The 12,988-nt window shown below is 32.0% G+C and overlaps 1 protein-coding gene across 3 annotated transcripts in view; it reads left to right on the top strand.

Annotated features, from left to right (window-relative positions):
* The window catches only part of Itfg1 (integrin alpha FG-GAP repeat containing 1), a 260,497-nt gene that overhangs the window by 160,586 nt on the left and 86,923 nt on the right, over positions 1-12,988 (top strand). For all 3 annotated transcript variants that reach the window (XR_013430849.1, XM_005318147.5, XM_021721173.3), the window contains exon 11: positions 12,103-12,253. Coding sequence is in view for 2 of the 3 variants with exons in the window: in XM_005318147.5 (XP_005318204.1) it covers positions 12,103-12,253 (151 nt within the window). In the remaining variant the exon portion in view is untranslated. The remainder of the gene's footprint in view (positions 1-12,102; positions 12,254-12,988) is intronic.

Raw genomic sequence — 12,988 nt, 5'->3', positions numbered from 1 at the left:
GGATTCCATATGGGAATGAATATACTGAAAAACACTAAATTATATACTTTAAAATGGTGATGTTTATGGTATGTGAGTTATATCTCCATAAAAATAATTCAGTTAAAGAGTCAGACTCAGGGGCTGGGATTGTGGCTCAGTGGTAGAGTGCTTGCCTAGCATGTATGAGGCATTGAGTTCCATTCTCAGTACCACATATAAATAAATAAGTAAATAAATATCCATCAACAATTAATAAAAATGTTTTTTAAAAAAAGACTGAGATGAATCTTACTACTTTACATGTACTTTGATTTTGTACAAATACTATTCTAACCAACTGTTTAAAGATAAATTTAGGCACATTAGATAGTAGAGAATAGGACTGACAGCAGAATACATCAGACACTAGAAAGGCATTATGTCAATCAATGGAAGGGTAACTGATGTTATAAGGGGTAAAGTTGGGAGTTCATAACCCGCTTGAATCAAACTGTGAAATATGATGTATTAAGAACTGTGTAATGTTTTGAACGACCAACAATAAAAAAATTTTAAAAAAAATTATTTAATGTGTGACATATAAAATAAAAAAAAAATTAGGCACATTGAAATTTTATTTGAGCAGACAGATATTCATGAATTGAATTTCTAGACGACAAGCTGTAACTGGGCTTTATGAAGGGGTTCTGAGAAGCCTTTTTTAGGGTGAATGTCCAAACAAGCCCCCCCCCCCAAAAAAATGAGTTTTTAAAGTGGAGCAGTAGCAGTCTTTGGATCATTCCTTTAGAAAAGTCCCTAGTTCTAGTTTGGTTGGTGCATTCTTACTAGGTATTAAGTTTCCTTTGCCTTTAACACTAACTTAGATTTCTGTTTGTTTAAATAGGAAGTAAGTGCAGTGGAGCTGCCTCAGTCTAATGTCTTACCAATTAATTATTTTAGCACAATCTATTAACCGACCATAACATTTAACACTTCAGTCGTACTACCACTCCTATCAATGATTTACCATCACTGAGGATGTTAGAAGAGTAAATTACTTCTGAAGGCATGCTCAAAGAGGAATCACAAAAATGTGAACAATGACACTGAAATATGTAAATAGATCTATAGGGAACTTACTTGGAGAACACAAGGGGTGTGTGTGTGTGTGTGTGTGTGTGTGTGTGTGTGTGTGTGTACATGTGCTGAGATTATTATTTTATAGAAGTCATTCATATCAACTGGGCACATTCCATGTTTTCTGCTGTAGCAGTCTAAGTCTGCAATGGGCTTAGACAGCCCAGAGAAATGTTTGACCATCCACAATGGATGTAGATGAAGTTCCTATTAGCCACACTTCCTCTTCACCATTTTGTTGTTGTTGATACCAAGATATTCCGTCACCTCACAAAGAGAGGAATTGAGGAGACAGATAACTGTGCTTAAAAATAAATTAATCTTTAGTGTTTATTTTTCTTCTTAAAAAAGACTTACCTGCTTTTTTTTCAACTCTCCAACAATTTATTAATTCTCAATTTTTCCTCTTTGATAAGTACATTTAGAGCTATAAAATTTTATATATTTATATATATTTATCTATATGCCACAAATTTTTCTCCATGAAACATTTTATATCTTCATTAGAATTTATTTCCTGTCAAATGAAATCACCTACTTTTTTTAATATTTATTTTTAGTTGTAGTTGAACAAAATGCCTTTATTTTATTTATTTATATGTAGGTTATATAACAATTGTACAATGTGAATAGAATAAAATAAATGCATATAAATTAAAAAAAAATATCTATCCAATCAAGTGTTAAGTGTTAAGGATCAACAAGCACACTTGCATGTACTAGACGAGTCCTGTACTGCTGAGCCACAACCCCAGACCCTCACTTGCTAACTTTTGAAACTACTGAGTACCTGTTCTATTGAAACAAAGCCACAGGTACTAGGTAGACAAGTGTGAATAAAACACAAAAGTTGGGGAAGGTAGATGGTAAACAACAAATAACAAATAAGGAAACTATAAGGTAGTTCTGAAAATGTAGTGAATTAAAATAGGTGAAGTAAGAGTAACTGGTGGCTACAACATACTAAAGAAATATGCATACAAATGGAAAGTAAAGTAAAACCTGTTCAAAAGAGACAGTCACCATTAATCATGTTTGTGTATTCCTGCTTTACCTCATTGTGTTCATGAGTTTGTGTGTATGTGACATTTGTTTGCATTGTAACACAAGATTATGCCATTCATACTGTTTTGTGGCCCACTTTCTTCACTTAACATCTTATGAATACTTTTACATATCCTTCTGCCTATATACTTTATGAATTGTAGCATACCCACAAATTGATGTACATAATTTGTGGTATATTGCTTGTGCCTACCATGCACAAAGCCCTGGGTTCAATCTCTAGACTGGAAAAAAAATAAAAAGTTGAATATTCTGTTTATTTATTTATGTGCTTATGTATTCAACCAAGAAAATTACCATAATATTTCATATTTTACAATAAGAAACACAAATGTATCACACCTAGAAAGAAAATATTGTAATAACCACCAAATTAACAAATATAAGGAATATCATTGAATAAAGATAAATGGAAACATGGCAAAATGTTTCCAAACCATTCATTTGATGGGAACTTCTAGGCCATCAACTGCCTTTCTTAATGAGAAATAAGACAGATGCACACAGCACATTAAGAATCTAGAATAACCTAAACTTTGTCAAGGGGTGGTGTATTGAGAAACAACAGTGATTTTATGGTCTTTGAAGAGAAATTAAAAACAGTCTCAAAGGACTGCAAATTAAATGTATAAATATCAGCCTGTTCAGAGAAGGGGCATTTGATATGTGCATTTTACATGTTATACAACTTAAATATTCCTGTTTTTATGGGTTAAAATTTTCTATAATAACTTTTTAAATTTTGTTTATTGAAATATAATTCACACACCTTACAATTCACCCATTTAGTATATATACAATTCTGTGACTTAGTATATTCACAAAGTTGTGCATCCATCATCACAATCAATTTTAGGACATTTTCACTATCATACAAAGATGCCCGCTCAGCTTATCACTTTCCAGTCCCCTAATATTCCTTCAACCACTTCCACTAGCCCTAGGAAAACACTAATCTACTTTCTTTCTGTCTATACACTTTTACTTATTCTGGATATTTCATATAAATGCAGTTATACAGTATGTGATGCTTTGTCTTATTTATTTCATTTACCATAATGTTTTCAGTGTTTGCTCATGTGGTAGCTTGTAGCACATCTTTCTGTTGTCCATTTTATGAGTGTGTCATGTATGTTAGTTGATACATTTTTACATATATGTACATCTATGAAAATACCACCCTCATCAAAATAATGAACATGGCCACCACACACAGAGTTCCCTCTTAACCCTTTATAACCTTCCCTTCTCTTTCTGCCACTATAATTTAGATTGCATTTTCTAATATTTTATATAATTGGAATTCTCTCTAATGTCTGGGTTCTTCCACTCATCATCATAATATTGAGATTCTATACAAGGGAATATTCTAATCAAAATAGTCAATGAACTAGGGATACATGGAAGACTCTCAATATTATATTCTAAAATAAGCCCTTTATTATTAAATAAATATGTTAGAAAACCATGTGCAGTGGCACATACCTGAAATTCCAGCACCTAAAGAGGCTGAAGCAGGAGCATCATAAATTAGAGGCCAGCGTCAGCAATTTATCAAGGCTTTTAACCTTGATTACTTAATGAGAACCTGTCTCCAAATGAAAAACAAAAAGAGCTGGGCTGTAGCTCAGTGATAGACTGTCCCTGGATTTAATCTCCAGTATCACCACCACCTCCCCCCAAACAATTAGTCATTTGCAACCAGGTGCAGTGGCACATGCATATAATCCCAGCAGCTCAGGAGGCTGAGCAATAGCGAGGCACTAAGTAACTCAATGAGACCCTGTCTCTAAATAAAATACAAAATAGGGTTGGGAATGTGGCTTAGTGGTTGAATGCCCCTTTGTTCAATCCCTGATACTAAAAAAGGAAAAGTCATTTGCAAATATTTTCTCTCAATCTCTAGATTTTTATTCTCTGAACAGTCTCTTTCAAAGGGCAGAAGCACTGAATTTTGAGGAATGCAGTATTTGAATTTTTCTTTTATAGATTGTGATTTTAATGTCATTACTAAGAATCATTACCTAACACAAAGATTTCCTACTCTTTTGCTCTAAACATTGTATAGTTTTAAGTTTTCCATTTATGTTTGTGATCCATTTTGAATTAATGTTTGAATATGGTGCAAGGTATGAATCCAAATTCTTTTTTTTGTAAATTGTCCCAGTACAACTTATTGAAAAGACTTCCTTTTTCTGCTCAGTTATCTTTGATTGTTGATGAAAACCAACTGACAATATCTGTATGAGTACATTTATTCTTGTTTCAGTTATCTATCATCCAACTTTGCAATAGTATCACACTATTTTGATGACATTTTATTAAAATAAATAGCAAATTCAAATGGCTTTAGTCTTTCAACTTTACTCTTTTTTTCCAGTTATTTTAACTCTTCTAGATCCTTTGCATTTTCTATAAATTTTAGTAACCATTTCTACAGTTTAAAAAAAATCTGCAGAAATTTTGATTGGGATTATTCTGAAGATTTAATTCGGGGTTAATTTACATTTTAATAATACCAAGTCCTCTGGCCATGAATATGGTGTGTTTGCGTGTGTGTGTGTGTGTGTGTGTGTATGTGTTTTATTTTAGATCTATAATTTTCTCATTAGTGTGTTCTAGGTTTTAATATGGAGGTCTTGTTCATTCTAGGTATTTCTTTTGTTTGATGCATATGACTGGAACATTTTCATTTTAATTTCTGATTTTTCTTTGGTGGTATATAGAAATACAGTTGACTATTGTGTTTGTATTTTCCATCCAGCTAAACTTCCTTTCTAGTTCTAAAAATTTTTGCATGTTTCATAGGATTTTCTAAATAAGTTGTCAATATAATTTACAAATAAAAACAGTTTTAATTCTTCCTCTCCAATTTGGTTGTATTTTATTTTGTTTTTTGGTGATTTGTTTTGTTTTGTTTTTAGGACTTTTTTCTTTTTGCAGTGGCAAGAACCTGTATTACATTTTTTGAAATGTGAGAGCAGGCATTCTTGTTTTTTAGGAAGAAAGATCTTAGGAGGAAAATATTTTCAGTTTTCTACCATTAGTATGAAGTTCACTATAGGTTTTCTGTAAATGTCCTTCATAATGTTGAGAAATTATTTAACTGTATGATTTGCTTTACGTCCAACTATTGAATCAAACTGATTTATTTTCAAATATTAAAGCAATTCTGCATTCTTGCAATAAGCTCAACTACTCATGATTTTTCTCTTTTTCATATACCTCTAGCCCTCACTTTGCAAGGTACTGTGTTCATTGAAACATGTCCATTATCAGAACTATGTCCTCTTGTCTTTGCAGTTCTGTGGTAATCATAAAGCAGAAGATAGTTTTCAAAATGCTGAAGTTGCAATGAACAGTGCAAAGCAAGATCTGGCTGTACTCTGAAGTTTACTTACTAGAATTTTGGTTAAAATTTTTGCACTTGTGTTCATGAATGCTGTTGGTCTATAGTTCTTTTGTTATGTCTTTGCTAATCTGGTGTATGATGCTGATTCATAGAATGAATTGGGAAATATGTCTTTCTCATCTGTTTACTTAAGAGTTTTTGTAGAATTGGTGAGGGAGGTTCCCTCTGAATATTTGGTAGAATTCGTCAGTGAAGTCATCTCAGTATGAAATTTTCTCTTTTGAACTACCCTTTAATTTTTTTTTCAATCTACTCTTGAGTGAGCTTTGGTACTTCTAAGAAATTCACCCATTTTATGATATTCCTTTGGTGGCTTTAAATACCAATAAAATCTATAGTGATATCACCTCTCTCATTCCTGATATTAGCATTTTGTATCTTTATTTTTTTAAATGACCATTTTAGCTGGAAGTTTATTAACTTTATTAATCTTGGCAAGAAAAAAGACAGCTTTTGTTTTAATTATTGTCTTGTACTTCATTTATCTTCTATGATATTTCCCTTTTCTGCTTATTTCACATTAAACTGACTCTTCTATTTCTAGTTTCTTAAGAAAGAAACTGAGATCGCTGAATTGAGACTTTTCTTTACTAATATAGGTATTTAGTAATATAGGATGCTGTAAGTATCCTCTAAATACTATATTAATGACGTCCCACAAGTCTTGATATTCATCATCTTCATTTTCATTCAGTTCAAAGTACTTTCTATTTTTCCTTTTTACTCCTCGATTATTTGGCAGTGTTTTAAGTAATTTCCAAATATCTGGAGATTTTCCAAATATCTATTATTGCTTTCTAATCTAATTCCATTATGACCAGAGAACATACTTTCTATGACTTTATTTCCTTTATATTTATTGAGACTTATTTTATGATCAGTATATGCTCTATTTTGACAAATATAATTTACACCTCAAAAGATGTCAGCCAGTTTAAAATGGATGATAATCTTGTTCAAGTCTTCTTTATCCTCACTGAATTTATGTCTTTTTAATCTACCAGTAATTCGAAGAAGCATATTGAAATCTTTGAACACAGTTGTAAATTTGTCTTTTTCACCTTGTAGTTCTTTCAGTTTTTTGTTTCATATAATTTTAAGCTCTATTACTAGGTGCATAAACATTTAGGATTCTTATGTTGTCTAGAAGAACTGACACCTTTCTATTATGAAATTACTGACTTGATCTGGTGATTTTCTTTGTTCTGAAGTCTACCGTGTCTTTTATCAATATAGTCAATCGAGTCTTCTAATTTACCTTAGACTGGTATATCACTTTTAAAACATATATAATAGCATTATTAGAATATGATCACTTACAATATAATTCACTTAATATGTACAATTCAGTGGTTTTTCCAATACAGTTATATAACTGTCCTGCAAGGTTAGAACCTTGTCATTGTCTCAAAAGAAACCTCTACCCATTACCAGTCTTGCTTTTTTCTTCCCAATTCCTTCAGCCCTAGGGAACTGTTAGTATGCTTTTTCTCACTATAGATTTTCCTGTTGTGGACATTTCACATAAATGGAATCATACACTTTCTAGCTTCTTTCACTTAGCATATTTTCAAGGATCATCCATGTATTTGTTTAATATGTTCCTTTTAATGATCATTGTATACTATATTTTGTTTTTCCACTCATTAGTTGATGGATATTTGTATACTTTTCACTTTTGACTTTTACAAATAATGCTACTATGAACAATTATCCATACATATTTTTGTATGAATGTAAGTTTTATTTCTTTTGGGTATACCTAGAGATGAAATCCGAGGTCAAACAGTAACTTTGTTTAACCTTTTCAGTAATTTCCAAAGCAGCTACACCAGTTTATAAGCCTCCCATCAATGTATATGGTCCAAATTTCTCTATATTCTCTCCAACACTAGTTATTATCTTCCTCTCTTTCTCTTTCTCCCCCTACCCCCACCCCTCACTCTAACTCACTCTTTCTTTCTAAGGGACAGTGTTTTGCTTTGTTGCCCAGACTGGCCCCAAACTGCTTCCCCCAAGCAGTCTTACTGCTTCAGCTTCTCAAATAGCTGGGATAACAGGCACATGCAATGCATGCTTGCTAGCTCTGTCTCTTTTTATTACAGCCATGCTACTAGATGTTAATTGGTGTCTTATTATGATTTTGGACTTCTCTGATAGCTCATTTTGTTGACTATCCTTTTTTGTGCATAATGACTTTTTTATTGCTTGGAGAAATAATATCTATTCAAATCCTTAAGGGTTAGGGTTAGGGTTAGGGTTACAACAGTCACTTGAGGCAATGTGCTATTATTACTACTATTTTATGAATGAGGATATAAGAATAACAGGTAAGGGGCTAATGTCCCTAACAATCAGAGATCTAAAAGTGAATTCTTAAAAGTGAATCATTTGTCTTTTTACTACTCTGTGGATTGACGTTCTGCTTTTTTAATAGCTGTCTTTTTGCCTGTTTGTGTCTTTATGTTTCAGGTAAATTTCTTATAGGCAATCTTATAGGTTGAATGTTAGTTTTTTCATTCAATAAGTCTGTCTTTTCTTTTTAATTTGTGTATTTAAACTATATATTTCCTGCCAGTATTAACATGACTAGGTATAAATCTACCATCACGTTATTTATTTGGTTTTTTTTTTCTTTTTGTTTTCCTCTTTCAGCTTTCATTTGAATTAGTTTTAGTTTTGTACTTTTTATGATTTTATCATTTTTGTTGGCTTATTTTAAATCTTATTATTTCAGTGATTCCTTTAGGATTTAAAGATTATTTGCTTAACCTATTTCTATACCAATTATATTATTTCATCAGTAGTTTCAGAAACTTAAAAGAATATATTTTTATTTCTCCTGATCTTGGTTCTATTTTTATCACACACTTTATCTCTTCTTGTATTTTTTAATATTTTTTAGTAGTAGATGGACACAATACATTTATTTTATTTATTTATTTTTATGTGCTAAAGATGGAACCCAATGCCTCACACATGTGAGACAGATGCTGTACCACTGAGCTACAACCCCACCCCCTATTCTTGTATTCTTAATAACAAGGGATAATGTGTTGTTGAATTTTATTCAGTTCTCCTTATAGAAGTTTAAATAAGAAAAATATATTTTATTAACATGTTCAGTGCTTTTCATTCCTTTGTGTGGAACTAAATTATCATATGGTGTCAATTTCTGATCTGCATAATGGACTTCCTTTAACATTTCTTAAAGTGCCATAAGGAAAGAATACTGACATAAATTATTATGTAAATATTATGAACCTTTTAGTGACGAAAATAAACAAAATTTAGAAAATAAAAGACTTGGAACAAATGTTTGCAGCATATCAAATAATAACAATGGCAGCATATAATAATAATAGCAATTGTTGAACATGTCTGTGTTATGTACTAGGCACTATACTAAACACTGTACCATGCATTTTCTCATTCAGTTCTTTCAACAGTCACTTGAGGCAATGTGATGTTATTACTACTATTTTATGAATGAGGATATAAGAATAACAGGTAAGGGGCTAATGTCCCTAACAATCAGAGATCTAAAAATCAGTTAGAAAAAATTTTAGTGGCAATTCACAGAAGAAAAAGGACTGATGAACCTGAAAGTAATAGTTTCTCATAATCAGAAAAAGTAAATAAATCATTTGTAAGCAATTCAACTGGCAAGAGTAAGAAGCAATGCTACTATTATTGCCAAGACATGAAAGACACACTCATATTAAATTGGAACTGTAAATTGGTACATTTTTAAATACACATATCTTTTGGCCAGATGATTATCATCTGAAAATCCTTGTAGAAGTTCCCAAAGAAAAATAAAAGAGGAATATCTGGCAATAACCTGACCATCAATAATAGAATCTTAAAATGAATGGTAGCTTATCCATATAATAGAGTTGCCACTGGGTAGAATGAGACTGGGGAAATAGATAATTTGGTGGGCTATTGGTGAAAGATATGCAACTTCTCCAAAGGAAATTTTCAAAATAGTGTCAGAAGTCTTGATAATTTAGTATCCCTTTCCCATAGCAGAATCCAGTTTTCTTGGTTTCATTTTTGTTTATGAGGATATGGGTTCTTACATACATGAATAGCCTAGGAGAAAGTTTGGAGAGATACATATCAAATTATTAACAATGTTTATTGCAGGAAAGGAAGGGTTTTGACTTTTTAAATGTCTCTGTTACTTGAATTTTGTGATAATTTTTGTAATCATTTTGAAAAACGATTTTTTAAACAATGCATTCATTGCAATTGCCAAAACCGCAAGGGTTTCAAAACCAAATAGAGCAAGACTATGTCTTTAGATTTCATCAGAATTTAAAAGAACTGAGCTTTTAAAGACCCCAAGTTGCACAGTATAACACCAGTATAACTAGTGAGACATTCATTATTTTACAAACGTGTATCAAAAATTAAGAATGGTGCAAGGCTCGGTGGGACACACCTGTAATCCCAGCAGCTCAGGAAGCTGAGGCAGGAGGATAATGAGTTCAAAGCCAGCCTCAGCAACCAGAGTCGCTAAGCAACTCATTGAGGCCCTGTCTCTAAATAAAATACAAAATAGGCTGGGGATTGTGGCTCAGTGGTTGGTTGATGCCCCTGAGTTCAAACCCTGGTACCCCCCACAAAAAAAAATTAAGAATGGAATTTTAAATTATACAATTACAATAAAGATTGCTTACATGAAACTGACCAGAGTTGTTATAATGAAATCCATGCAGTGGCTTTGAAAAGAGAAATGGAATACATGCAGAAGGCTGATGAATGTGATACAGTGATCACAAAATATAGTAGAAAGCTGCTTTTATCACATATTTTCATATTTAAACATACTCTCTAATGAGAAGCTAGAATATGCTGCATCTCTGTGAAATTTATAGTAAAATGGTTTAGTTTAAAAAGTAGGATACATAAGTTACCTGGAAAAAAAATTGCAAATCAGAATTTAAAAATCAATTATTAGATAAGAGACAAAGAAAAATCATTTGTTCTTTGTAATGAGAATACTGTTACATGTTATATCTTGAGCAAAGGTCTCCTCAAAGTTTTCCAAGTAAATGTTATGGTCTGAGAAAGCGTTCATTGATTAAATAATTGTTCTAATGAACTATTTGTTCTGGAAATTTTTTTAGTCTTGGAAAAATAAGCAATCATGTATTAGTACTTCATACAAATTGAATATTTTGTACATAGGTTTCAAATATGTGTTTGAAATGTTAGAAATGTTCCTTTCTTATAATTCTTTTTTTTCCCTCTAAATCACTGAGACTCAAACATTTTTATGTGGAAAAAAAAGAAATCTCCACTAACTTAGTTAAAATGATTATTAGAGAAAAATTGAGCATTAATAAAATTTAAGCACTATACAGTAGCAACCTATTATTTTCTGTGAGCTTAGGGGAAAGTGGAAGGTTATGTATGGGATATGCCTATAAACAAGAGCATTACATAAAATCATATACAAACATTACTTTTATATCTAATGAAAAGATTTTTATATGGAACTGTGTCATACTTTATAAGAACGATGGTAATATAAGCTCTTTCATGGAATACTAACTGGAAGCTAGGAATTGTCTCAAGTACTTTCCCTTCAGTATTTTATTCCTCTTCACAATAACCCTATGCTATAAGTACTTTAATCACTCAGTTTACAAATCAGGATATGAATGTTAGAGAAGTTAAACATCTTGCTCAAAGTCATATATCTGCTAAGTGACCATGTCAGGATTGGAATCTAGTAGTCACGCTCCAAAATCTAAGCTGATAACCATTCTGCCTGTGTAGTCAAATTCAAGAGAGTGGACTTTATGGCTACACAAAGTATAATGTCTTTGTTATCTGAGAGGTTCCTGACAGGTCAGCTGTTTTAGATTCACTGCTTTGGGTTTACAGGACTTGGGGATATCAGGGTCTCCAGTTAAAATTTAAATATTTCTTAAAGAATAATATAGGTCTTGAGTTGGGGATGTGGCTCAAATGGTAACACGCTCGCCTGGCATGCGCGGGGCACTGAGTTCGATACTCAGCACTACATAAAAATAAAGATGTTGTGTCTGCCGAAAACTAAAAATAAATATTAAAACAATTCATATTCTTTCTCTCTCTCTCTCTCTCTCTCTCTCTAAAAAAAAAAAAGAATAATATAGGTCTAAATGGTAATGACTGGTCCAGGAACTCAGTTACAAGGTATATAGATAATAGAATAACAAGAGAGCACCAGAGGGATGTATGTAGAAACTCGATAAGAGGAAAAAGGCGAGCAACTGACTTGCCTCAAAAAGTCAGACAATTTTTATCAAAGACTGAAAAGAAGTGACAACAATTTTAGTTCGTTGTTTTGTTGTTGTTGTTGTTTTTAATGTCACAGTAAGCAATCATAATTGATTGCTGGATTGGGGGGGGGTAGTATAATTTCACTGTATATATTTATTTTTTTGATTCTAGAAAAATACATTACACCTGTTGTTGCACAGTTTTGAGATATCATATTAAATAAATGCCTTTTGTTTATTATACAGCAACCAGCAAGCCTTTTTATTGGAAAATGTCCCTTGTAATAATGTAAGCTGTGAGGAGGCACATCGGATGTTTAAAGTCTACTGGGAGCTGACAGACCTAAATCAAATCAGAGATGCCATGGTTGCCACCTTTTTTGACATTTATGAAGATGTGAGTTCAGAGCTGTCCTAAGTGTTTGGGGTTTAATTTCCATCTACTTCATCTCCCTTTAGCTTTATACTCTTTTTGACTAGAAAATGTGGACGACATAATGAAAGCAAATGAATAAAAGAAAGCATCTTTTAATGTTAAATGACAGAGAAAACAAATTTATCATTACAGTCAAATATGAAAAGGCCCTTATGTAATTATTTGGATTAAACCACTGAAGAATCATGCTTTGAGACTGGTAAATGTGCATGGTCAGCAGTAGACAAAAGCAGAGTCAATAGATAACTGACTCTTAAACATTTACTACATTGCAAAAGAAAAGTTATGTACTCACTTTTATCCTTGTGAACTAGAAGTAGCATCTATTGCTACAGATTATTTGGTTACCAGGTTAACTTATAAAAGGCTTGGGTTTTTCTCCAAGGAGGAAAGTCAGTTTACCACTCAGAAAAATAAATTTTAGGAAAAAAAAATAATAAACTTGTTAAATTTCAAAGTATCCAAGCATATCCTTGCAAGATAATTTACTTTAAAAAGTCAGGTGCTCATCAGGATGTGTATATCTTCTTCATCCCTGTTTTGGGTTTATTTTGTTTTTATAAGAGGCTATTTCCAATTAGAGTAATGCAGGAACTTGTTTTCTTCTGTTCTCCTCCTACCAAATCTCATTCAATTTTAGAAATTTCCAAGCAGAAAAGTAATTGGCAGAAATATCACAAGAGGAGAAAAAAAAAT

This window comes from Ictidomys tridecemlineatus, chromosome 15 (assembly GCF_052094955.1).
Source record: "Ictidomys tridecemlineatus isolate mIctTri1 chromosome 15, mIctTri1.hap1, whole genome shotgun sequence".
Classification (NCBI taxonomy): domain Eukaryota; kingdom Metazoa; phylum Chordata; class Mammalia; order Rodentia; family Sciuridae; genus Ictidomys; species Ictidomys tridecemlineatus.
Note: the sequence above shows the minus strand (reverse complement) of the source record. Positions and strands in the feature narration are given on the sequence as shown.